The 27,910-nt window shown below is 44.6% G+C and overlaps 1 protein-coding gene across 1 annotated transcript; it reads right to left on the reverse strand.

The window, feature by feature from the left end:
* Positions 1-149: 149 nt before the first annotated feature.
* On the reverse strand, positions 150-11,124 carry LOC104831872 (antigen WC1.1-like). The gene is made up of 9 exons (XM_010567695.1): positions 11,055-11,124; positions 10,314-10,631; positions 9,301-9,615; positions 2,816-3,130; positions 1,599-1,913; positions 1,368-1,403; positions 925-1,062; positions 528-623; positions 150-181 (listed from the first exon to the last, which is right to left on the reverse strand). Exons 2-9 carry the CDS (start codon positions 10,555-10,557, stop codon positions 150-152), a joined length of 1,491 nt encoding a protein of 496 aa, XP_010565997.1. The 5' UTR covers positions 10,558-10,631; positions 11,055-11,124.
* Between the last annotated feature and the right edge of the window lie 16,786 nt (positions 11,125-27,910).

Raw genomic sequence — 27,910 nt, forward strand, 5'->3', positions numbered from 1 at the left:
AAGACTGCATCATGAGGAAAAGAGTATGCTACAGTAATACCATCTGAGTCCAACAGATTCTTGGGCAGTCAGTATTACTCCTGCAAGGTAAAGGGCTTACGGTGGAACAGCCAAAAATCCCTCAGGGGCTCCGTAACACCTCTCATGGCTCAAGGGAGAAAAGCAATCGACAGGAGGAAGCCTACAGAGACACATAGCTGCTGGGAGGGAGATACAAATTATTCCTTTATTTGTTCCTGCTTTAAATAATTACAGCAAAAGCCTTTTTTTTTTTTGCTTGTGTTTTTTGTGGGGTTTTTTGTTTGTTTGTTTGACCTGTACTGATCTATGCTCTATGGCTGCAGTGAGGACAGCACAAAATGAATTGTCCCTAGGAGAGAAACTGGCAGAGTCGAGTGGACAGGAAATCCCTCTCCTCAAATCTAGGAATTTTCCAATTCCCAGTAGATTTGGGAGCTGCAAAGTATCAAACTGGGATCTGGGCCACCAAGAGGAATTTCCTCTTGACAAGATCAAGACACACAGACCTGAGAGGCCAGTCATGCCCTGCTTTTCTCTCATCACGTTATAGTCGATCTCTTCATAGACAGCCTCAGAGAAGGGGTCATAGGACAGTCTGGAGCCTGAAAGTAAAAGGCAACAATCACTCACACAGTCTCTGCTCATACTCAGGCTGGGGTCATGAAAAGGAGAAGTGACCTAAAGGGGTCTACATGGCCTGGTTGGTACCCAGAAAGTCACCGAGAGAGTACTGACTGAGAATAAGAACTGCTGGGGTGTCTTATTGCCAGATGGTAAGTGAAAATCTCAGTGTGGCAGCAGATGCCATTCATCTCAGTCACCCATCCCCCCAGCCGCCCCAGCCAACTAAACACTCACCAGCCATGTCAAGGAGGCATTTCCTACCAGTTCTGAGGGACCTACCTCTCTGCTGTGCCCTGGCACTTCGGATCTGTCTGGCAAAAATGGCAAGGACCAGGCAGAGAAGGGCCCCCAGAATAATGCAGAAGATGACAGGCGTTGAAATTCTCCTACTCTCTGTGGCAGGGCGGCGGGGAAGATCTGAATGGAAATGAAGAAGCAACATGTAGAGAACCAGGGGACCCAAAGGGCTGCTCCTCTGTAGCCTCCTGCTGTGCCCATGCTAGCAGGGTAAGGCAGGTCATCTGCTGCCCAGCTGTGGGTCATGCTTAAGCAGCTAGAATTCAGCAGCTAGGATAGCGCCACTCGGCTCTCCTTTACAAAAGGCTGCAGGAGATGCTTTCTGGTGAGCTGGAATGTACTGGTGATTTACCTGCTATGCAGTATCAGGGACATTAAATCCTCATTTGATGGGAGAGAGAAAGGGGGAAGAAGTAATGTTTTACCTGCTCTAGTGGGTGATGCTGTTGTTTCTGTCATACCTGCAAAAGGAAGGCGAGTCCAGGTTAAGGAAGAGGCAAGTGTGAAAAATAGGGAGAATATCTTCACATAATTTGTGAGGTTCCTGCTGTCAAAATTACGAAGGGGCTAGTCACTGGGATGTACAGCTGACATAATGTTCCTCTATCCACCTCCTTCCCAGATCTGTGTAATGAACCAAAGGACCAGTCACTAACCGGAGCAATTCACAGCAGCATCTTCCTTATGATCACAGTTTTTGCCGAACATGGGCTTGGCAGGACAGTCCCAAAGAGACAGCTCTGTTCCTTTACAGTGCACCTTCTCCAACCAGATGGGACCAGTCCCTTCCCCAAAGGCAGCTTCACTCAGAGCAGACACAGCAGATCCACAACCCAGCTGCCTGCATACAACATTAGCATCTGCCACGTCCCAGGAATCATCACAGACTGTTCCCCAAGAACCTTGGTGCCAAATCTCCACTCTGCCTGAGCATCCGTCCTCTCCTCCTATGACTCGTAACTTCTCCCTGTCTGCAAAACACAGAAACCTTCTGTATTGCTGAAACAGCAGGAAGGTCTTTAGGGACCAATAAAGAGAAACAAAGAGATAGAGGTACCTGAACAACTTGTAGAGTTTGGACACTCAGTAAATGGGGCTGGAGACATTGCCTGTTTTCTTCCTGCAGAATTTAAATACTGAGGTAAATAATTTTATTATTCTCTGAAAAGAGTCAGGGAGTATGAAATGCCTGAAAATCAATCATCAAGTTAATTTTTCCCTATAATATATATATGGCCTATTTAGTACTTGGTGGATCACTGTTTGGCTATTGCTGTGAATTAAAAAAACTTCCTGATGATTGTGCTTTCTTTCTTCTCGTGTGAGGCAGCTGCAATGCCTTTCAGGAGATCTGAATGTCATCTAGAATTCATTTATATTATAGTGGGAACCCACAGGTATGAAATACTGTCATAAGAGCAGGCATTAGAAATGGACCTTCAGAACTGAACTAATTCATACACTTGTTCATGGCTACGTGCACGCACAGTACATATGTGCTGATATGCCTCCATACATGTAGAAACATACATGCCTCTAGACTTCTTGAGAAGCCTGATCCTAACTCAGTTCTCACAGACTGACTGTGTAGCATAGATTTTTGCTTTAAAAATATGAAATAGCAGCATCCTATCAGGGACTTCCTTGGGATTTCCACTGGGTAACTGCACTTGGTGACACTCATGTAATTTTAATTCACTCATTTACATCAGGGTTATAGACAAAGAAAAATGTTTGTGCTGTTTGCATGAAACTAGAAATAATATATACCAGGTAACAAACGAACATGAGGTAATTACTACAAAGTCCATATACGCATGCATACGTTTATGTATATGTCTGGGCAGTCCTGTAGAGATGCATTTCTAATTACCAGTGCAAGAAATATGGGTCTCTTCTGCTCGGTTATCACACGACTGAGGATTCCAGGGGTCTGACTGACATTGCCAGAGAGAGGTATGTTGCTCAGTACACTCAATGTGGTCCAGCCACATGGGCCCCAAACCTCTACCATATTTGAAGTCTTCTGCGATTTCCCCACTGTCTCCGCAGTTCAGGTGTTTGCATACAGTTATTGCAGTGAGCTGAGACATACGATTGGAGCAAATGCTCCCCCATGTCCCATTGTAGAAAACTTCTAGCCGCCCAGTACAGCCATTGCCATCCACCAGCCTCAGAGACAGGAACTCTAGAAGTAAAGACATAAAAGTAGAATTAGAGGGGCCTGATTCTGCTAGGAACTTGGCTGTGATGAGCGAAATCCAGAATCTGCTAACAATCCTGTTCATCACTCTGAATGAGAAAGTGCCAGAGGAAACCACCCTAAAAGTGACAAACACTTAAAACCAAAAATCATACAGTGATCCTCTCTGGTTCAGCATCTACATCAACAAACAACAGTGATGGCCACCCCCTCCAGTTACAGGCATATTTCTTTGGTATGTTGAAGTGTAGGTACCATGTGCTCCTTTGATTTGTTGAAGTTTTGGTGTGCAATGACTTGTTTACGATAATTTCAGAGCCAGCTGGAATGGCTCTCCTGCAGAAGCACAGGGCACCCCTGCAGCCTCTGATGACTGCCAGTTGTAGCCAATACATTTCACCCCTCACCTCTGTGAAACACCTCTTTAAGAAGTGTTTGAACATACACCCATTATAAACTCTATTTTACCATCATCATAGTCATAAAATACATACTTTATAAACTCTACCCTTAGTCCCAGACAATAGGTATTGACATTGTAACAATGTGCACATATGGTCAATAAAACACTATCTCTCATTCTGGGAACCACACTATAGGAGTTAACATCATACCAATCTCAACATATATTAATTACAAGACTCAGACCTTGTCCCTTCAAAACACATGAACAAGAACATAGTTTATGAAGTGAAGTAAGACTACTCTCTTCTATTTACTTTATGTAAAGGCATACATTTAATTGTTCTTTTTCCAAAGACCAACCAGTAAGTAAACCCTGCTCTTCAAACAATAGAGACCACTTTCTTAGGGATTTCAACTGTTGCAGACTTCTCAATCCAAGCATCCTCAGGCCTGGCTGGTACTTTATCACCCAGATGAGCTCAGGTTTTCTTTTGGGCTGCATGGGTTTAAGTAAACCATTGCACAACTCTACTTTTCCAGCTGCCTGGCGATGTACCCACTCTACTCATTCTTGAATGGTTGTATTTTTGTAATGACTTACATTGTCTGGTTCCTGCCTAAGTGTCATTCCATGGTGCCAACAGATATCTTTGTTTACACCTTCTAGGGTGCTACCTGCGTTTGCTGTCTGAGTGGGGAAAGCTTCTAGCCACCTTAGTGATGCTCTACCACTATGAGAACATAGCATCTGCCAGTGTTGCTGGGGAGGAAGGTGTTGGTCTATATAATCCACTTGCCAGGCATCTCCAAACATTCATTTCTCTCACTGTGCATACTGTTTCATCATTCACGCTCTATGTTGTGTTATTCCACAGACATCACACTGCCTAAATGCCTGCATTATGTCTTCCCGAGACAAGCCTAAGCAGCCTTCTCTGTGCTAGATCCCTCACAGCGTTCTCAGCAGTTTCCTAAGCTCACTATCTAAAAAATAGTTTATCTTTAAGCTCCCATCCCAAATCCCTACTGTCAGGTTGAGCCAGCTGGTCAGCTTGGTTGCTGTGTTCCTCTTCCTGAGTTGCCTTTGAATTTGGGATATGTGCATTATTAACATGGCATACTAAGCAGGTCTTTCTTCAAGCAGCTGTTGTATTACTTTCCATACTTCTTCAGCTCAAAATGGTTTTCCTCACTGCTGCCAGTTACCACAATTTCATTCTTCAAGCCATTTCCCTGCCACATTATTCACCATCCAGGAATCTGTACACATGGGTCTGTTGATGCTCCTGAGTATGTTCCAAAGCTATTTTCAAGGCCTTTCAAACTTCTTCAAGTCTCCTTCCAGATGGCAGCTTCTCCTGTAGAGGGGTTCCAAGGATTTCCACCTCCTGTTTCCTGCTGTGCTTTTTACAGGATCCATCAGTAAACAAACTCTGTTGTTTATTTTCAGTACTTAATTCATCATATGCTAGGGCTTTGACAGCCAAAGGCATTTGGTCATCCTCATACTATTGATTGCTGGCCATTGACTTAGTAAATGCAACTAATCCTGGTCTGGAGCTTGAACCAGTATGTGCAGATTGGCAAAGGACCAGTAGCCATTTTTTTGCCGTGTAGTTGTGGTTGTTCTTCCCTCAGTGGTTTTGAATCCTTGAACCTAAAATTCAGGACAGCTAGTCTAGGGCATAACCACAGTGACTACTCTGCACTCACTTCAGTGGCACTCATACTCCCTCTGCATATGCAGCTATAACTTACTGCTCTACAGGGGAGTAGTTATTTTCTGCTCCTTTGTGGCTCTGACACCAGAGTGCCAACAGTGTCTCTCATCTCCTGAGATGCTCAGTACCACAAACTCCATATGATGCTTTTCTTTCCTGCATGTGTGTATAACAAGTTTTTTACATTGCTACCTACCCATATTGGTCCCAATGCCACGGCATGGACTATCTCCTGCTGATCAGCTCCAAAGCTTGCCGGTGTTCCTCTTCCCACTCAAATTGAGGCTTATTTCAGGTCACATGATATGTGGGTTTGGTCAATTGGCTGTCACCAGGGATGTGCATACGTCAAAATCCAGTAATGCCCAAGAAAGCCCAGGTTCTTGTTTATTGTGTGGAGGTCCATGGTGCTTATCCAAGCAATTTGATCAGCTGTCACATACCTGCATCCATTTTGCATGCCTAAAACCTGTATATCTTGAGGGGGCCTTTTTACTTTGGAGTGCTTAATGGCAAATCCAGCACTGAGAAAGGTAATGATTACCTATAGCCCTTTACTTAGTACTTCTGGAGTTGTTCCTCCAATCAATACATCATCAAGGTAGAGGAAAGTTCTTTGGAATTCCGTTGCTTTAAATTTTGGTGGATGATGCCATGGCAGATAGCAAGGGCTGTGTTTCCACCCTTGGGACAGCTGGTTCCAGATGTACTGCACACCATGCCAGGTGAAGGCAAACTGAGGTCTTGCTTCTTTGACCAGTGGGGTTGGAAAAAAAAAAAAAAGCCTTTGCAGTATCAGTTATAGCATACCAGGTATATTCTTTAGCTTCTAGCTCATACAAGAGCTGCAATGTGTCTGGAACTGTAACAGCTAACAGGGGTGTGACTTCATTCAGAGCTCTGAAGTCTACTGTAAACCATCATTCTCCAGCAGACCTCCATACCGGTCAAACAGAACTGTTGTGAGGTGACCATGTGTTTAAGACCACCCCTTGTTCTTCCAGGGAAACAATTATTTGGGGGATTTTATCGGTGGTCCATTGGTCAGTTTGATACCACTTTCAGCAAATTATGTGGATTGCCAAGGGACTGACACCTGGGTCTATTTAAGCAAATTCAGCAATGTTTGGGTGATTAGAGAGTCCTGGGGAGTCCCATAGCTGGTTCTCACCTATGCAAGCCATGCTGCCTATTCCAAAAAACCCAAAGCCTTTCTGTCCCATCCATCCACCTCCAGTGGTCAAGAAAGTCAGTGTCAAGGATGACGGGGCAGTAGGGCCAGTGGCAGCAAGTAAGGTGTACCAAACGCATCTATTCAAGTTTTGGTTCCCTTCCTCGAGAGCTGGGCACGTTTCTCCTCCAGTCACTCCAAGAACTATTTGTTTATCACTGCTACAGAGAGAGGACAATAAGGTACACTGAGTTCCGCTATCGTTAGGTAGCAACTAGCGCACACCATTGTTGAGGCAAGGGTGCCTGGCTGCCTTATCTGGACAGTCTAATGACTTTGGTTAACTTCATCCACTGCCAGGCCAGGGGAGAACCCCCTGACACAGTAAGTTCAAATCAGTTGTCAGAGCAGTACATGGTCCAGAAGCAGGGGTAGCAGAAGGGAATGGTTTAAATAAGCTCTCACCTCTCTCCTGTGCTCACAATGCTAGGTCTGTGAAGGGCTTTTCCTCCCAGTCTCTCATATTGTCTCCCTTTTCTTTCAGATACATCCTTAAGTCTCAGTGTGTAGGAGGGGGACGTGCAGAATTCTCATTCTCTCTTCATGTGTTTCCTGAGGTTGACCATACTGCTGGATCCTTGGTATTAACCTCATTCACGCTGCTAAGCTTGCACTCCTTTTCTGGGATCCTCACTCCAGAATGGTATACGTAGGTCACTCCTTGATCAACAGGGCATCCCACCAGGTGGCACCGGAGGAGCATGAGTAACTGTGCCCAGCCATTGGAGATTTCAAGCCCTAACATTAGTTACCACATGCTTTTCAGTGTCCCTCTCCCTTTGCCACACTCCAGCAGTCCAGGAAACTGCAGTTCATTATCCCCTTCTTCCCAGTTCTTTCAAAGGGGTATTTTGGTTGTAGGATCAGCACGATTAGGCACTACTCAACATATCTCTCCATAAACTGATACCAAAGCCCTCCTACATTGTGCAGTACAGTCTTTACAAGTGGCTTACGCCCTGAACTGTCCCAGCAATGCCATAGCCACTGTAGAGGCCTCTCCCTGGAGCAGTGACTGTAAGTTTCTCCACATTTCTCCATTCATTTACACTCAGAGTAAAGACCCATTGAGTGGTCACAGTCTGGGGAGCAGCGTACCCTCTTCTGTAGCGCTCCTTAATTACTGTAACTCAGGCTGCCTGAAAGGACTAATTTTTTAATCCATCATGAGCCCCTAGTTTTCCCTCCCAAGGTGTCAGGGTCCCCCTCCAGGTCAGTCAATCTAAGCTGTAGGAGCTCCCAAGAGCAGCCCTGAAGCTTGCAATTTGGCCATTTCAGTGCTACTAGTGGCTAACTTCTGGCCAGAATCCTCTCTTTTGTGCTGAGCACTAGTTAACAACACTTTAGCAGACCATTACTCTGACAGAGACCATCAACCAGATTCCTCAGCTCTGCTAAGCTGTCCCGCTGCCTCCTGAAGCCCTGCTGTGAGGACATGCTACGCTCTGGTGTACCCCACAGCAAAGCAACACACCACTCTCTTGGGGTTTCACAGGCAACATAACCCCTTTGCATGTCCTGGGCTGATATTCTTGCACAAAAAATATCCAGGCTCCAGGCCACTGGAGTTCTTCCCAATCACCTTCCCCTCCAACAGGGTCTGTGACACTCTCCATTTCCCACCTGTTTACACATAGGTTGTACCCTTCCCTGCTCTGCCCCACCACCCCCCCCGACAATGAATGTGCCATTTACATGACACCACAACAAGACAAATTTCCAATATCAGAATCAAGGCTTCTCTGGAGCTTTGAAGTCACTACAATTATTCCAGTCCCAGGGCATGCCAGGTACTAGTGTTGCCAGAGCTTCTCCCACATTTACTGTCTGCTATCATGGACAAAACTGTTTCCACTTGGGAAATGTAACTTAATTTTATTTTTTGCACTTAACATAATCTTAATTATTGCTTTGGGTAATGAGGAAATAAAAGAAAACATTAAAAATTGAACAAACGTTTAGGGAAAAAGCCTTTGATCCACTCCGTTAGTCCTAAATTCCTTTGTTTTCCCTCCCAATTCCTTCAGTGAGGGTGGCAGTGCAGGTGGTTGTGTTTTCTTTCTGCTGCTCCTTGCTTCTTATTCATTTTCCTCTACTCCAGGCTGCAGTCCCTTCAGGGGTTGTATTTACTCCATTATGGGGTCTCCAAAGGCTGCAGTCCTTTCAGGGTTTGTACTTGGTCCATTGTGGGTCCTCCACAGCCTGCAGTCCCTTCAGCAGTGTGTCTGTTCCAGTATGGCTTATCCGTAGGCCACAGCCCTCTCAGAGGGATACCTTCTCTAGCATGGAAACCGTGTCTCCAGCCATGTCCCCAGCAGTGTCTTTTTCTGCTTCTTCATTTCTCCTCTCCTTGCAGCTGCCACTCTGTCTCAAATATGCATGAGCAGAGCTACCATGTGCTCTTCTGATTAATTGATTCTTTGGTGCACAGCGTGTTATTTCCATTGGTCTCAGAGCCAGCTGTAACTGACTGTAACGGGCACATGGCAGTTGATGACCTCCTCCTGCACAAGGAATACCCACAGCCCCTTGCTGTGGAAATCTTTATGGAAACCCTCCAATTTACCCCCCAAATATACCACCCCACCACACACTTCTTTGTGTGTGTGTGTTAATGCAAAATTAGGACTTCTGCAGACCCTTTCAATCTTGGTGGGACCAAGGGGATATGCTGACCAGCTATGCTTGTAGCCAGAGAGCAAGAGGCTGTCCAAGCAAGCCTCCACTACTCTCTGCTTCCCCTCACGTAACCCTCCCCTTTCAACCCACAGGCTCAGAAAAGGCTTTTCTGAACACACCTGAGCATAGGACTCCTGCATCCTCTTTGTGTTGGCAGTTGTGCTGGCCCCATGCCCTAGAGGGACATGCCCAGAGATCAGATTCAGCCCCAGTGCAGTTCACATCATCCAGCCAGATACGTCCTGAGCCTTCACCATAATGAGCAGAGACAAATTCCTTGATGGCATGTCCACATCCCAGCTGTTTGCAAACAACATTAGCATCTGATAGGTCCCAGTTATCATCACAGACGGTGCCCCAGATGCCGTCATGATAAAGCTCTACTCTCCCAGCACATCGGTTTGTTCCATTCACCAGCCTGATCTGTCTGCTACCTGCAGGAAGAAAACCCAACCATCAACATGCAATATAATGATAATGCACAGGGTCAGCATAATGGCTGTATGTTTAAAACACTTTTAAGGCACCACCTTCTTGTTATATTCCAGTCCTTCTGTTATGGTTTCTTGGGCAGAACTCCTGTGATGCTAAAACCGCATAAAGGGAAAGGCCTACTCCTGCATCAGGTAAGTGTTTGAATAATTCCTGTGAGATGTTGCAAACAAGGAGGAGTGTCTAGTCATGCTAATTATATACAGAGATCACCTTATCTTAGAATGCTGGAGAAGCTGTTTTCTATCTAAACTCATTTAGTTAGACAGAGACAGTTTCTGTTACAGATGGGTTACAAAATAAGACAAGAGTAGAAACAGTTCTCATTTACTTTGAAAGGCTGCACGTATCTATAAATATAGAAGTGTCACAAAATAAAACCTATTTAATTCCCAAGTGACAGTCAGAATGTGTATTATTTCTTTTTGATTCTGTGAGAGAAATTCTTGAAGAAATTCAGATGAAGAAAGCATTATGTAAATTCCACTTGCTTCCTCAACTATCATTTGTCCCTTAGAGTATGCAAGCAGGTGGGTATCACAAGCTCAGACCCATGCCTATAGGTCTGGTGAGACCACAGCACAAGGTGGGCTAGAGTCAACCCTAGGAAGCATTCTGCACCTTTCACATAGTAACTCACCTGAGCAAAACACACCAATGTCTTCAGCAACTCCTGTTGGCACTGTCTGAGGACAGGAGGTGTTACAGAGCATCAGCTGAGTCTCATGTCCAGCACACTGGACACTTCTTAAGCCAACAGGACCCATGCCTCGCTCAGACCTTGGAAGGTAATAGGCTTTCTCGGCAATTCCACACTGGAGCTGTCTGCATACCACATGAGCATCCTTAATGTTCCAGTCATCATCCAGGACTCTCCTCCACATGCCATGGAGTGAGATCTCAACTCGCCCATCACAGCGGCTCTCACCACCTGAGAGTCTGAGTGGTTCAGCAAGACCTGGGCTCAAGAGGGTTGGAAAATGTATTGAATAACATCTACTGCAGTAGAAATAACATGCAGAAGAGAGATGGAAGACAAATTTCTATGTTGGTAAAAAAATAATTCTCACCACTGGTTAAAGAGGCAGCCACTGCTAAGGCTTTGTTTGCTTTCATGCACACAGGGGTCTGCAATGGGAAGCGAGAAAAGCTTCCCCAGCTCAAACACTAGATCCTGTGAGGAGTTAGGCACATCTAAACAATGTGAATCCCTCTACTAAATGAAGTTTCTATGCTGAAACCAAGGTTGGAGGGATGGGCAAAAGGAAAGGAAAGGGCATTAAAGACAGGCTGACATAACAGACTTGCTTGGCAGTGTGAGATCACCAACGCTGCTTTGGTCTGAAGTCGCACTACCCATAAAAGGCCGCTCCTGACTTACCTGAGCAAATAACAGTGGCTGCTTCTCTGGCTGAACACGCTGGATTGCCCAAAGTCACTTGAGCACAATCCCATAGGCAGGACTCTGTCCCTTCACAGTGAAAAACATCTCTCCATATGGGCCCATCCCCATCCATGAAATGGTCTCCTGTCTGGATTGACATTGCATAGCCACAGTTCAGCTGATGACAGAGAACGCTGGCAGCTTGCAAATTCCAGTGGGAGCGGCAGAGTCTTCCCCACGTGTCTCCATGGCGGACCTCCACTCTGCCAGAGCATGTGGTGCCATTCACCAACCTGACACCTGGGCACCCTGAATATAAGAGAAAGTGAGTACCGAGATGTCATGTTCATAACTGCTCATGGGCATGACCTGAAAGTGACTGGGAAATGGGAATGAGTTTTCCTTAGCATTCAGTAGTAAAAATTACTCCACTGGGCCACAGGAACTTCCATACTCATAACTAGACTTCAGCCCACCCTATTTTACTAAGAAGAACGACTAGAAGTCAGGATCTGGTCCCCTTTGCCATTTTTAAACCCAGGGCACTAGGTTTCAGAGCTCTGGGTGAACCAATAGACCTTAATTGTTCTGACCAGCCACCTCACCTAGGGCCTCCAGCTATGTACCCTTGGGCTACTGGTCCAAGGCCTCACTTAAACCTGGACCAGGCCTTCAGTCCTTGCCTCAACCATGTAGCTGGTGTAACTGCCTCCAGTCTTGTCTCCTGCTACTCCTGACTGTACTCTCCAGTTGGACCCTACATCTGATTGATTACTTTGCCTTGTCTAGGACTGTGCGTAGACCTTGTTATCTGTACCTTCCTCTGTCCTCTCTGCAGATGCTTTGGATTGTGCCTTGGTGGGTAAGGACACACTGACTGTGTTGTCCTCACTCGCTGCCCCCAGCTCATCCTACCTTGTGGAGCAGCCCTGTTCTTGCTGTTCCCTGACACTAGGAGCATTTCACAAAGAACAGCCTTGTGATACAGGTGAAGTCCTCAAAGGAGTTTTTCAGTTCTCCTCTTAGACCTTTCCGCTGCTCACCTGAACATACCACACGAGCAACTTTTCCAGCAGGGCATTCATCATGACCTCGCACACTCACAAGGCAGTCTCTCAGGCGTGAGCCATTCTTCTTGCAGCTGAATGTGCCATTCCAGACAGATCCATTTCCTTTCCCGAAGGACTGTCCATCTGGTATCATTAGGGCAATTCCACAGTCCAGCTGCTGGCAGAGGGCGTCAGCAGCTGGCAAATCCCACAGGTAGTCACACAGGGTTCCCCACGTGCCTCCATGAAGAAGCTCTACTCTCCCTGAACATCTGGTGCTGCCGTTTGCCAGCCTGTACCCACCATAGCCTGCAGGAAGAATAAAGGAACTTAGCAGTTATATTTTTTTTTGTGTCATTGCACTGAAAATTGTAAGAGAGATCTAGCTGCAAGGAACTAACACTTGCTGTGTCTCAGGTTACTGGGAAGCATGTTAGACCAGGATGCTCATAAGCCAGCTCTGAAAAAAAAAAAGGTCTTTATTGTCCATGTTGTAGCCTGCACTACATCACTAACAGTCTTTTGACTCTTTAAGTTCAGTCTCTCCTCCTTTTCTCTGCTCTCTCCTCCCCCATAATAGTTGTTGCTGCTGCCTTGCAACATCTTTTCTTGCAGAGGCAGTTCCAGCATTGCCTTGCATTTGGAGCACGTGAGAAACTCAGAGCAGGAGCTACCAGTAGCACTCTCTCTCCCAGTAGTTAGTCATCTCACATTACCCGGTAAGCAGCAGCTGCGGCATACAATTCTCAACTTTCACCCATGCCACAGCATAAGGCTCTGAACACAACAGGCCATGCCCATCAGCATATTCACAATAATTTAAGTGCGGCATGGGTAGGACTATGGTGTCCTACTGCCAGCCCCATGCAGTCCCTCTGTCTTCTCACACTGTTACTTCTTACCCTTGCCTGGTCCTTGCATCATACTCCCCCTAATGAGACCTGGATTTCCACTCTGAGCTGTGACTCTAGCAAGATGGAGGAAGGACCCAAGACCTGTCAGTTACTGATACCTTAACTGCGCTGTTTGGCCGTCACAGCTGCCCAGCCAGCACTCCAGATTGCCATGGCCAGTGGGATAGTGTCCAAGGCAGTCTTCAAACAGACTGCAGCCCTTTGACTGGGAAATGGACATGAACTGCAGTCCTTTCCAGGCTTGCTTTGTGACAGGGTGTTGACAGCAGCTCTGCCCCATGTTCAGTTTACCCCTTTTGATTTGTGCCCTGTGTTTGCTAGGTCTAATCATCACTTTTGTAGTTGGTGGCAGTAAGTTAGATGTATTTAGAGCCCCCAGCAGCCATGACTGTATGGAGTTCTTAAATAATGTTACCTGGCAGTCACAACTAAAGTCATCCAGGCCTCTTGACAACTTTTTCATTTTTCTTTTTTAGATAACTTCAATTTGTAACTTGTGCGTCCTTTGACCTTTTGGAGGCATGGTACCTCTCCCAGTTTTATAATTAACTGAAGTGCTGGAGATTAACATACACACTGGCAGCACAGAAAATAAATTCATTTCTCCATGTTGCTGCTTGTCTGCTCTGGCCATCTCTCCTTTTATGTATATGAGAAAGACATGGAAGGAATTCTCAGCACTATTGAGTGCATACCTCTAGTAGCATAAAAGAAATTACAGCCCTTTTGAGATCTGCATCCCTGGTGCAGAAGTGAAGTGGTTAGAACAGCCCATGTTAAATGCACACTCTCGAGTGAATGAGAGATTGTGGGGCTGCACTTTATTACTTCCTGGCCTTCCCTGGATGGCTCAGGGCATGATTAGGGAAGCACCCAAGAACCCTGAGGACTACAGAAATATGCAGAGGCTCTGAACGGTGGGTTGACAGGAAGAAAACATATAGGACATATGTAAATTACATCCATCAGTCCAAAGTCTCACCTGAACATACAACAGTGGCATCATAAGAGCATGTCTTATTATGGTGCAGCATCCTGTGACACTGTGCAAGGTGAGTCTCATTCCCTACACAGTGAAACTCTTCTTGCCAGATCAGTTCATGTCTATCTCCAAAGTGAGTTCCTCTCAAGATATCCACAGGCTGGCCACATTCTAACTCATTGCATATAACAGAGGCAGTTTTAAAATCAATGTGTGAAAAACAGACCGTAGCCCAGGTTTCTTCTTGCTGCACTTTCAGATGTCCTGAGCAGGCAGTGTCCCCTCCAGTCAGACGCAGCCTAGAGAAACCTGGAAAAAAAATCCAAGAAATCCAGCACCAAGGGTTGGTTGTACTGACCTAATTTAATAATTCCCATACCTTCATGGGCAACACACATGTCACTTCTCTGACGACCACTGACACTTTTAAATAAACATTGTGACAATTCCGTATGCCACCACCAAGACAGAAAATGCTGTGTGGGAATGCTTATTTCTTAGTATGTGAAAATACTAAATCCTTGGGAAGCTACAGGAGGGAAGTTTTGAACATTTTCCAAATGCTTGAGAAGTAGCAATCCCCAAACAAACAAATAAATAAATAGCCATTTACTAGTGTCTGTCCTTGAGGCTTCATTATTCAAATGAGAAAGAAGAAAATTAACTCTATCCCAGCCAAAACCAGCACACTCTTCTATGTCATTTACTATGTCTACTTCCATTATGTCACTGCTGTGCCCAGGCAAAGGAGACATACACTTCTAGTAAGCAGAAGACTTCATGCTTGTGCAACTTGCTTTGGCTGAGCAGAGGCTATGGAGAAAGTGTTACCTCTGTGCAGTAGTTGGCTTTTTCCAGCTAGGACAAAGTTTGACCTCAGCCTCGTAGCATTTTTCTATTATACAAGGTTGGGTGACTTCTTACCTGAGCAGACCACTCCAGTATCAAAGTAATGAGGGCAAGTAAAAACACCCCATCCTGCATGTGAGCAATTCCAGAGAGCTGATTCATCACCACGGCAATCAAGTCCATACAACCACGTTGGTCCAGATCCTTCTCCAAAAGGAGCTCGATTAAGGGCCTGAAGAGCAAATCCGCATCGTAGCTGCTTACAAACAACCTCAGCATCTTTTATGGTCCAGTCACCATCACACACAGTTCCCCACTGCTCCTGATGTTTTACTTCCACTCTCCCAGAGCAGGGTCTAGTTCCATTTGCCAGCCTCAATTCATCAGCACCTTCACACACAGAGACAGGGCAAGGTTATGGAAAGGACAGTGCCTAATCACGATTATCTACTGCAGATGGTTAACGAGATTGTTATTACTCTTAAATCAGACTTATTCAGTTCACCTTTCTAAATAGTTCAACTTCAAGTTTTTTTGCAGGGAGTTGTGTCTGTATTTACAAGTTTGAGCTAACAGCACTGCTAAAATGTAAGTTATTTCTAATGACAGGCGAACTTTCTCTTCTTCTGACCTATCAGGGGTGGGAAAAGCTGAGTAATGTCCCTGCTGTGTGATTCACAAAGACTTCAACAGAAACTCCTCCTTTCTCTTTGTTGTTCTGCTATGATGATATCCAGCTGAAAACGTTCACTGGGCACCACTTTCTTCATTCCCATGTTCAGTACTATGTGAAGAAGCAACTTCCCTTGTCTGCCTCAACTTCCTCCTCTCAGACAAACTATTACTTGCAACTCAGTGTCCCAATACTCTTCTTTCCCTCTTCTCTTGCCCTAGCCATGGGGTGCCCTAGTCAAGGGTACCCGAAGAGAAGATAATTACTCATGAGGGGTGGCAAGCTATCTCAGGAGATGCAGCAGCATAAGCAAGACAGACAGGTAGATCTTCACGTTGTTCCTCATGCCCCACCATCTCTTGGGGTGAGGGTGAGGCTTATGCCCAAAGAACCCTCTTTTCCTGCTCTTCTCCCAGGTCTGCCTCTTTCCTTTGATATGGGTACACATTTCCCAGTCCTTTTAATTGTGGACTCACAAAATAACATTACAGTCATCACAGAGTACTTGATAAAGAGCCTGACAGAAGAGGGAAGATGCACATGTTGGTATCTTGCCTTACAGTGTTGGACGGCTACTATAGATGCACCAAATATTATACAGTAGCTTAGCACAGGGACTTAAAGGCTAGAAAACACAGGGAGAATTTTGTTACATTCAAATGCAGGGATGATGGTGGAACACAGGAGCAGTTCTGAGGAAGCCAAGCTACACAAAGGCCTGCTAGGATCCAAGAAACACAGGGGAATGGGTCTGAGTCTGTGTCTTACACAGACACAGTAAACATTGGAAAAACTGAAGCATGTGACTGAAGATGTAACGACACATAAAGAAAAAAAGTGGACTTGTTCAGGAATTAAGGTTTTTTTTCCCAGTCAGGAATTTTAAGGCAAGAGTTTTGGAACATCTTTTCATAAAAAAGATTCTTTACTTACAGAAAGATTCATATCTGCTTGAGTAAAAAGTATGCACAGAATCACAGAATCATAGAACGTGTTGAGTTAATATTCTGAATTGAAACAGACAATGATTTTCTGTAGATGTTTGTGAAAACATTGAAACAGAAAAAAACCCAAACCTTCTGTCAAATTCCATCAAAAACAGTCACTATTGTAATTAAACAACAATATGGATGGCATTCATTTGTTAGGCTGACAGAAGGCTTGTCCCCAAGTGCAAAGGAGAACAGAGAAACAATGGCAGGTGAGGAAATCCCAATAATCATCAGGGCCCTGCCTTGACCCCTTCTAGGGCTCTCCCAGCAGAGCAATCAGCCCTCACTGTCAAGGTGTGAAACCCATCAGATGAATCAACATGAGGGCTTTCCCTGTCACCTTAGAGACTGCCTAGGTAGTATGGGACGCTCTATGGAATGCAAGAAAAGCATCTTGGAATTGCACAAGGCTTATTATGGGATGTTTAGGAAAGGACTTAAAAGGTGGGGAAAGGGAGGGATCAAGGATGTTTTGGTAGGAGTAAGTGTGGGAAAATAGAAGGGTAACTGGATAAAAGGACCAGATGCAATGGGCACAAACTGAAACACAGGATTTTCCATCTGAACATCTGGAAACACTTTTTTCCCAGGAGGATGACTGAGCACTGGAAAACACTACTCAGGAAGGCTGTGGAGTTGGCTTCCTTGGAGATATTCAAAAGCCATCTAGACATGGTCCTGGCAACCGGCTCTAGGTGGCCCTGCTCGAGCAGGTGGGTTGGACCAGATGACCTCCAGAGCTCCCTTCCAACCTCAACCATTCTGTGATTCTATGAAAAGCAGCCAGTGGTGGGTAAGCAGGCTGCTCGTCAGTATGCTCCTCTGGCTATGCCCTGCACCTAATCAACACTGTCCATTGTGTCTTCTCATTAAAATCTATTTCTAACTGTTTTCCTGGGTGAGGTGACTCTATTCAGTGTGCATGTGTGTGTATGGAGGTCTAAGTGCCAGCAACTGGAGCTGGACTACAGGTCACAGAAGCATGTGTCTTTGGTGCTGTACTGGTTTTGGCTGGGATAGAGTTAAATTTCTTCATAGTAGCTAGTGTGGGGCTGTTTTGGATTCGTCATGAAAACAGTGTTGATAACACAGGGATGTTTTATTTATTACTGAGCAGTGCTTACACAGAGTAAGCCTCTTCTGCTTCTCACCCCACCCCACCAGTGAGGAAGCTGGGGGTGCACAAGAAGTTGGGAGGGGACACAGCCAGGACAGCTGACCCCAACTGACCAAAGGGATATTCCAGACCATATGACATTGTAGTCAGCAATAAAAACTGGGGGAAGAAGGAGGAATGGGAGACATCTGGAGTTATGACATTCATCTTCCCAAGTAACTGTTACGCATGATGGAGCCCTGCTTTCCTGGAGATGGCTGAACCCCTGCCTGCCGATGCGAAGTGGTGAGTGAATTCCTTGTTTTGCTCTGCTTGCGTGCGTGGCTTTTGCTTTACTTATTAAACTGTCTTTATCTCAACCCATGAGTTTTCTCACTTTTAACCTTCTGATTCTCTCCCCAACCTGTGACTGTTGACTCAGCTCCTGCTCAGATTTTGGCTAACACAGCTTGTGCTAAGGCCTGATGTACGCTGGGAGCAGCGCCATTAGGTCAAAGCAAGAGCACCACGTAGGTGGGACAGGTGCCCAGAAAGAGCTACAGGGCCATTATGCAGCCATTGTCACCTGCAGATTGCTGGCTCCTACAGCCATCATCTTTGTCTGGCAGAATCTGCTAACTTATGGAAATAATATAGACCAAACTTCCAAGCTGGAAGGTATAAAACATCAGCTTACCCCAAAAGCCTTTGAAGCAGATGCAACAGCAGCTGGACTGCTGAGGCTTTTGTGCTTCCCAGTGTGATAGAGAGGACACCCACACCGTGATGGAGGAGGAAGGATGAGCACTCTCACTGTTAGCTAGGTAACTAGTTCTTTTTTTTTTTTTTCTCATAGGTGCACGAATTAAGATTTAATCACATTATGGAACTGAAGAGGGCTGGCAACTTCTTTTGGGGCTTGGAGGATCATTCAGATTGACCACATAACTAGAGAAGGTTTACAGGACAGTCATGTAAGAAGCCTAGTAACTTTGGTCCCAAATTAGCACTCCTTCAAAACCTGACACACAATGGAAAATTAAAGCAAACATCTATAGGACAGGTTTGATCCAATTGTCATTGCCCGGAGTGCACTAATAATCCTTAATGGCCTTGACCTTCCCCACCTGGGGTCTCCACCCACACACTCTTCCCATGGGCCAAGGCCTCCATTTAAGCACAGGCCTGGACCTTCTGTCCCTGCCTGAGCTATGTTGTAGGTGCACCTGTGTTCAATTCAGGCACAGCCATGCCTGGCCATGGGCCCTGTCAGTCTGCTCTCTGAGCCACAGACTGACTTCTCAGCTTGACCTTGGACCTGACTCATCACCATGAACTTGCCTGATCATCTGAGGCAAGCTGGCAACAAGAGTTGAACCCAACTACCACCCCTAGGTCTGCCCTGCTTGCCTCTCTTGGGTACGGCAGGGCTGACCCTGGCTGGTGAGGCCCCTGCCCAGCCAGCCGCGTTATCGCAGCTGGAGCAGCTGGCCCTTGCTGTACCCTCATACCAACTCTACAGCTCATGACTCATGAGTCACCTCTCCAAAGGTGACACAGTTAGCTAAGACAGACAACAATTCTTAGTTAAGACTGCACTGGAAGCAAGAAGGGTATCAGAACCTGAACCAGGTACCAAGAGACACCTGCAGTACTCATTATGACCCAGCACTGGGCAGTGATGTGAACAGAAAACAGTGCAGCTGTGCACATCTTGCAAATAGTCCAGAAAGACACCTCTCAGAGATCACCTCCTATCAATGATGGTATTTGATAAGCAACAAAAGATAATGAATTTGCACTAAGAGCCTTGGGTTTTCCAGTAAGAGTTTTCAAAACAATCTGGTGTGGAAAATATCGCCTTCCCTCTCTTCCTCAAAAGAGGAAGGTGTTCCTACATATCATACTGCTTGCTGTCATTTGAGATTGTGAAACAAGACTATATCATTTTTCTTTGCATTTGAAAATGAATCTAATTCCTCTATCTATTCCGTGTAAGTATGTCAGTCTTAGCCCAAGAACTGATGCTAATGCAGCCACTTCCTTCAGTAACCAACCATTGTTTCGTTTCTCATTCCAGAGTAAACTGCTAGCAGCAGTCAACTGAAAGGCAAGTTTGCCTCCACCTCCATGTGTTCTGCAGCCTGATTCTTCCCTGCTTCATCAGACACAGACAATATAGATTTGACACATGATCACCTCTTACACATAGGCAAAAGTTTTACCTCTTTGCTAACACTGCTGGACTTCCTCACAATTTCCTGCCTATCATTTAGATTCTGAAACTCAAAAAGTCTAAGGGAGATTATTCAAATGAATGACAACTAGTAACTTCCAAACCCTATTTTTTCTGCAAACTTCCCACTCTGTCTCCTCAAATTTCCTGAGTAAGAAAGTCTCTCACATACATAGCATAAGCCTCTGATAACTACAAAATAAATCCCTTTGTACTTGCAACACGTTGCCTCAGAAGGAGTATAATCTTTCTGCAATAAGTCTTAAAAGACTCTTCTGAAAGATGTTCTGGAGAACAACCCACAGTTTATTTGAAGAACATAGTCCAAAAAAGAGTTTTCTTACCGTAAAAAGATGTACATTTAAAAGAGAAATAATTTCTAAGAAAAGTTAAATTCATAATACATTATTAAAGGAACCAGATAACCTATTTCCATTAGCCATATGCAGGAGCAAAACAAACAGCTCCTCACTTGAGTGATTGACATCTCTGCACTTGAATTTTTAAATAAACCAACATCTGATGTTTTCAACATGTGACAGCATGCAAGGCTGGAGGCAAAGGTAGGCATAACCCAATCAACAGATTTAAATATTCCCTGATCAAAACTGTAATTTGCTGTAATCAATCTTATGTGAATTTTTTATGATACGTACAGGCACCCCTTTTGTATTCCTCACACTCCTTAGCATGTCCCACAAGTGCCTTCACTGAATTCAGCAGTACTAGTCACAGAGTGAGGTTCCGCTTGGATAAGAAGGCATCAGATTTTGGCTTGCTCTTGCTGAAGACCTGGTTCCCCTCATAGGCCAGGGATGAGAATGAGCCATGAATCCCTGTACCCAGACCCTAAGTGGAGGTATTCAGCACACACATGCTGCCTCAGTTGCAGGTTGCCCGCTCACTCCCGGAGGGCTGTGCCTCCTGTACTGCCTGTGTGGTGCACCCTCCCTGGGGAAGAGCCGGCGGCTGCAGTAGCGTGGAACAGAGGTGGGGGTCATAGGTGCTGATGATGGTGGCAAGGTAAAGCTACTCTTCTCTACATCTGCCAGTCAGTTACTCTATTACTATTCCCTGTTATTAAAAAGAAGTTGGCAGAAAACTCACTCTCATTTCTACGGTACTGCTCAGTTGACACTCAAACATTGCTACAAAGATGTCTAAATACAAATGCTTAAGATTGTCCTTCACAATCCTTTGCACAGAAAGGCCTGTGCCTCCTCTTCCTGCCCACTTGAAGTGTGACTGCATCCACACAACTGGTGAGAACCTTTAAGACTAGGGCCATGCTACATCGAAGTATCAACCATGAAGTCTTGTTCTCATCATATGGGGATGCAACCACCACCAGAATGCCACAGTGCCGCCTCCATGTGTATAGAGACAAAAATGAGGATTCCAAAATCTGTCTCTCATCATCAGCTTCCAACGTGTACACATAGCTCTAAAGAGCAGAGAGGCAAATAGCGATAAGATTCAGATATACAGCAACAACTGAGGGGACAGTATGATACTCAGCCGAACTCCACTAGACACATAGCGCACAGCAACATAATTTTAACTGGTGTTGAACAAAGATGTGGAGTTATTCATTCTGTCTACACAGAGCTCAACAGGGGAGGCAAGACAGTAGTAAGAATACCCAGCTGGTTTTCATTACAGCTTGGCTGTTTACTAAACTTGGACTCGAATTCCTGTAAGAATGGCCAGTCACTGATGTCTGAGTAAAATACAAAACTATTACAAATGGCTTACCCTTCTTTCTCTAGGATCACCAAGGAGATGGAATCAAAGGCAGAAATGTACTTAAACACCCTCTTCACACTTTGCCTTACAGGTTGATGGAATAACAACGTATTTATACTGAATTTACACTCTTTTCCTATCTCACTGCCTTATGTGAAATAAAGTATGTACTTACCCAGGGAGACCTGAATGGAGAGGAGAAGCAGCCACAACACTGGGGTAGAAAGATGTCCTTTTGTTGCCATCCTGACTGCAGACAGATGAAACTTCACTGTCTGTTAGGTGCTGCCTAGACCAAACTCTGCATGGGCTTCTCTGTGTCTCACAAATGACTACAAAGGAGGAAATATATAGATTCACATGCTAGCATGAACTACATTAAGGAGCCAATAGAAATATTGTTCACCTTTTTAGACATTATCAACAGATTCATCTGAAATCTGAAAGAACCAAAACCTCCAATAAAATTTGAAAATTGTGCCTGTGACCTTATATGAAGGATGATTGCGCTTCTGATGTCATCATCAGTATTGCCTTGTTTTACTATGAGACCTACATTGGCGGTAAGGGTAGAGCAGTACGCAAAATGGTTATTTCTCACCTGACAAAGCAATGTGAAAGTGCAAAACTTTGGTCATTTTATGAATCACTTTGGAAGAGAAAAAGGTAAAGAAAATCCCTAAATTTGTAGCTCATCCATCTCCTTGGGAGAAATTGTACTCTCACTATAAAATCAACAGATGGCATTTATCACTAGTGGTAATTCTGTGAGTAGAAAATGATACCCGCTCTGTCTTTGAGGCAAGCACTGCTCAGGGTTTCCTTATTCAGTCAAAACTTGAGAACTGTATAGGCAGAAGCTCTTGAAAGACCATCTTCCTTAGGATGCTAATTACAGGACTTCCTGTTTCCTCTGCTAAGTTTCTTTTTGTTTCAGGTTATGTATGACCATAGCTGGTAGTTCTGCCTAGTCTCTCATTCACTCTAGAATGATGAATTTAATCAAATGGTAGCTACTTGACTAATTCTTGGCAACTGGAACAAGTTGCGGAGTGCTACCTGTTTACACCAGTCTAAACACACAATCCTCTTTATGACACTGACACACATACTCTTTTTGTCTGATGGCATCTACCTGGTGTTTATCCACAATCCCAAGTTCAGTGACGTCCAAGCTGTTAGGTCCTTAGTACACCAACAAGCTCTGCAACCTCCTCCCCTTCTCACTGGGCTTTGTCTGCCTGTTCAAGGTCTAGTATAACCTTGCAGCAGTGTAACCTTGGGTCAGACTGCTGTGGAAAAAGCAACATGACACCACATCTGTCATCCAGCTGTATCTACCTAGCAAAGTTTGCGCAGGACCTTAAGGATATCTTTTCACTAGACTTGGACACAGAATATTCCTATATGGAAAAGTAACCTATTGGTTACCATTGCACAGCCCATCATTACTGTTGGTATCCTTTGTCTGGATAGAGGGGCATTCTGGGACACCATCTATGCTCAGATAGCAGAAGAAAAAACAGCACTATCTCCAGTAAGCACAAACATCTTGGTCTACATATCCAGAAGTTCTGTTCCTTCCTCAGATGGATGAAACCCTTCTTCTCTGAGGAACCCACCTACCCCTCCTCAGTCAATCTCTCTCCGTTCTTCACTTCTTTCCCTGCCCACTTATAAGCCAGGTCCATCCCCGCCTTTTCAGAAGTGGTGCTTTCCCAGGACAGCTTTCCACACTGTATTTCCACTGTTGGCCTTAGAAGTAGATGCTCTCTTCTCCACAAGGAATTGGTCATGACAGCAAAAATCTGTAACAGAGCAAAGAGGGTGAACTGAGTTTGAAACAAGAGCAGCTGACAGCAGGTCATCAAGTGGGTCTGGAGGACTAGGAATTACTTCAAGATTTATGAAGAAATACTGAATTATATTTACTTTAGGTTTAGTTTTCCCAATGTGAACTTATATTGCGGAATTCTTGGTGCTCTTTTTTTGACTTCACATGAGTTTCTGGGCCTTCTGCACGGTTTGTGTTGCTTGTGAAGGTTCTTTCAGAATTGGCTTCCCCATCAGAAAAGCCTGAGAAGATGGACAAAAAACAACCCTTGTGGACTGGAGGTATGCAACAGAATAGGCTGGGGACAAGACTCAGCCTTGTGTGCTTGAGAACAAACTTTACAACTCTGTAACTAAAAATCATATTGCATATGAAGTTGCAATGACACTGCTTAGTACACACCTTTGGACAGGAAGATGTAACAGGTATTGGTGTCTAGAATCTGAAAAAAATAGAAGACTCTCACATGAGCCCTAATAAACTGTGAAATTTTGCAGTCAATAATTAGAGTGCCTGAGAACACAAGAAGAAAATCCTGTGCTGCATGAGAAGCATCATACTAGTATCAATTTCCTCAGTTCCCTACTATACATTCTGAGAGTAGAATGAAGTATATTTCTTCACAGAAATGAAAATGGGGTCTGAGGATACTGGTTCACAGCTGTTTCTGTGTTTGCCAAGTAGGTGCTTCAAGACATACTGCTCCCCAAGCAGCACTTCCTTCCAGGGGCTCCTGTTGTCAGCTCTAGTGGTACCTTCTGGCTAAAGGATTACTTCTTGCTTCTTTTGCAAGAAAAATCTGATGTTGATTCAGTTCTCCTTACTGGGATGAGCAAAAATTAAGAGGTGGGCAGAGCCCATTGTTTTCCAGCTTGCAAGGAAGGAAGAAGAGAAGTAGATATGGGGCAGGGCTCCAATCCGGTTGGAGCACAGAGTGAAGCTTTGTTGTTCTCAGGGTCTGTCTATATACAGGAGATACCTTCCTGAAAAATGGACATACATGGTGGGAGCAGCCAATAAATAGCCCACTGTTCCATAAGGAAGTCTCCAGCTTATATCATAGGTATAGTGAGAGATTAGTAGGCTAGAAGAGAGGGTTCTCTCTTCTCTTCTGATGCTCCTCAGTCCTACCACTTTGCATTTGCAAAGAAATGTAGCATAGGGAACTGACACGCATAAGGATGTTCTTGCAGCATGGCTTTGAAGCAGGCTGCATGGTTACCACCCATGGGTAGTGCAGCAAGAGTAGATGGAAGACTCATGTGGCAGGACCCCACAGCTGAGAAGCGTGTAGGGACTGCTTTCACACAGACTCACCTAAGACAGAAATACCATGGAGACACTTGGGCTTTCATCTCCTGGAGCAAACAACTAAGGATGTGGTTAGAGGCTCATCTCATTTTTGAAGCAATCAGCACAAATATTGTCTACAGCGCTAAGTAAAAGCTGGTCAGGGACTGATTCCTGGGTCTGGCGTCAAGTGGCACAGACTGACTTGCACCCACACTGCATAGGATTAATTCCCTCTATATCATATTTCCCTTGAAGTGGGCCAAAGCAAAGCTAGAGACTGAACCAGCACCTGAGCCACAGACAGAGGTTAAGTGCTTGAGTTTGCTTGCTTATTGTGCAGTGTAGGGGTACCCACAGGGTCTCCCTCCCATCTGTCTCTCCTGCAGCTAAAGAACGCCCTGATCTTCTTGACACCTGACAGGATTCCTCCCCATGCACATGAATATGAAGTATATAGAGTAGGAAGTCAGCAAGAAAAGTCCTTCCTTGTGGTCTGTAAAAAACCTTCTAAAAGAGTTTTCAAGACCTGGCAATACAGAGCTGCCTAGTGGGAGATCTCTTAGGAAGCAGTTGTAGTGGATGTGGCTAAGAAGACCCATTAGCAAGCTCTGTGCTGGATAACCTGGACTACACAGGAGCCTTTGCAGGATTCCAGGCACGCACACTGATGCAGGGTAAGCAACAAAGGAGGCAGTACAGCCCCTTTTAGAGGATGGGAGAGGAAACATGGAAAATATTTGTTACAGACCATCTTCTGAGCAACAGAGGTGAAGCAGAGAAAGTCATAGTTACAGGGATGGGAGAGAATGCGAATGGGTACCTCACCTGTACGGGCATAGGGCTGTGGTACTACTGTACTTTTTGGAAGATAAAGTGGTCAAGACAGTCTACTGAAACAAGCATATGGTGCTGCCTTAAGACAGTGGGAAGAGTAAGTTGGGCTGGTGATGCAAGGTTACGATGCATCAACAGTAACAAGGAGGAAGGAGATAATTTGAGGATGAGGGTAAAGTGTCTGGATGAAATACATTAATAAAGAAAAGGAAGAAAAATGCCTAGATCTTGTCATGCTTCAATCAATGAACAGGAACGACATCAATATTAAAAAAAGGCAAATGCAATTCTAGGCTGTATCAGTTGAGAATTTGCAGTACAGATAGAGTATTATTAAGATAACTCTACAGAGTATTTTTTACAGTAAACAATTTTACTCACGTATAACCAAAATGATGTACTAGAGTTGGAACAATACAAAGAAGGGCTTCAAGGATGATCAGGGAAATACAGAGTCCATCTTACGGTCAAAGGGTGATGAAGAGACTAACAAAAAATGTCAGTCTAACAAACCCCCTTCTGTTTCTAAGTATTTTCAGACAGGTTAACACTAACCGGAACAAGGACTGTATAATGTGAAGAAAAGTATAAAGTTGCTGTGAAGACATGTAAGACTGGATGTCACAAGGAGGCTTCTAACTATCAGAAAAATAAGGCCCTGAAATAAGCTTCCAATAAAAATGGTAACAGAAAGAAACTTTTCTATTAATGACCAAGGTCATAATCACTGAAAGGAATTACCGGGCATGTTTCCTTCAGTCAACACAAGTGTAGACTTGATGACTGAGGTGGTCCCCTTAAATCCCTTGCCCCATAATTCAGTAATTACCACAACAGACCTTCTGTATAAATCATACTTTTGCCATAAAAAGATAGAGAATACATAGTGCAAGATGTGGTAGAACTACAACCACCTCTGTTTCCTGAAACTATCCAGAAAAGTAAATCTGAATATGAACAAGAGAAGACTGCTGTAGAGTAGAGAAAAAGACCTTACTCCATAGAAACCATGCAGCATTTTCACCTGGTACTTGACAATGGACTCTGCCCTGTGAACATGCAAAATCTCAGATTTCCTGACACCGTGACCAACAAAATGCAAGGGAGGCAGGTCAGTAAAGGGGGAATGAACAGTATTAATGGAATATTTATTGGTCAAGTGAGGTACAGATGGGACTCTGGCAGACAACTACTGATGAGCCCGTGCTGATCCTAAAGTCAAGCAAGGAACGGTTTCATGAGCAGAACTGTAAATTTTCCTGATAGATGTTCACATCAGGGGAGAAAAAGATCACAATCAGTGTTTATTAGATCACCTTTTACTAGTAAAATTGTTAATAGAATCAAGTTATTATTAATAGCAGATAACTATTCACATGGTATGCTCAATTATTGCCTCACACTCAGACACTCACTGACAGTTACCTGCTTAGAGCGAGAGCTGGGAGGCCCATTCCAGGACCAAAGGGTTATCATGCCAGAGGTTTCTAACTGAGCTCAGAAAGGTCCTTTAGGGCCCATTTTTCAGCAGCTGTGTATATAATTCTGTTATATTTGTACATAGAAGTCACTGCATCCTAGGATGCGGTCTAAGTTATACAACCCACTGTTGGTATCATTGTGTGCTGGGGGCCCTGACAGACTTGAGATTCTTGATTTCTTGATGTTCTGAAGTTTTTCTTTTCTTGTGGATGCACAGGACTGAGCGTCTCCACACCTTATGTATTCTTGGGAGACTTTTACATGCTGTCTCTCAGCATCCACCTGTCCTTTCTTTGATCTGATTTCTGGTAACTGTTTTTCCATTCACACACATAGGCAATGGTCATTCATGCAAATTCACCCAATACGGGCTTTTATAGCAGAAATGCAGTGCCTGAGCTGATCCATAAGCCAGCATTTGTCCCACAAGACACTCTCCTATCCCACAATTTCAGCTTCTAGCAGCAATCTCTACTTCCAATCCCTTTGGACACAGTTTTCTTGTATCTATGTGAAATTTATACCTTTATGGCTCCTACATATTAAAACTTAAAATTTTAAAATATGTCACTCACTGCAACATAACTAAGAGGCAAGCAGCTCTTGCCTGACTATTTTAATTCCCTCTACCACATGCCAACAGTGTGTTCCTCCTCGAATGACAGGAACAGTATCCCTGTAGAGCTCTGTTTTCCACACTTTTAACTCCAGGGGCACACAGTTTTCTGGTTAACATTGGCAGAGCACAGCAAATCTTTGTCTGTAATTTGTCAGTCTCCACCCAGCACAGCCAGACAGCGTTCCAGTGACTGTCATCCTGCCGCTGCTTTCACTGCCCCTTGGCTGCTTATCCCTGTCAGCCTCTCCAACATG

Source organism: Haliaeetus leucocephalus, unplaced genomic scaffold (assembly GCF_000737465.1).
Source record: "Haliaeetus leucocephalus isolate CR32 unplaced genomic scaffold, Haliaeetus_leucocephalus-4.0 Scaffold228, whole genome shotgun sequence".
Taxonomy (NCBI): Eukaryota; Metazoa; Chordata; class Aves; order Accipitriformes; family Accipitridae; genus Haliaeetus; species Haliaeetus leucocephalus.

Bases quoted from the DNA above. Each gene is read 5' to 3' on its own strand.
- LOC104831872 (XM_010567695.1), bottom strand. From the start codon at position 10,557: ATGTGGAGGAGAGTCCTGGATGATGACTGGAACATTAAGGATGCTCAT. The intron at 3,131-9,300 runs GTGTGTTCAGAA...CTTTACTTCTAG, and splicing joins TGCAGGAGTCCTATGCTCAG to AGTTCCTGTCTCTGAGGCTG. The intron at 1,063-1,367 runs GTAAAACATTAC...ATTTCCATTCAG, and splicing joins AGCATCACCCACTAGAGCAG to ATCTTCCCCGCCGCCCTGCC.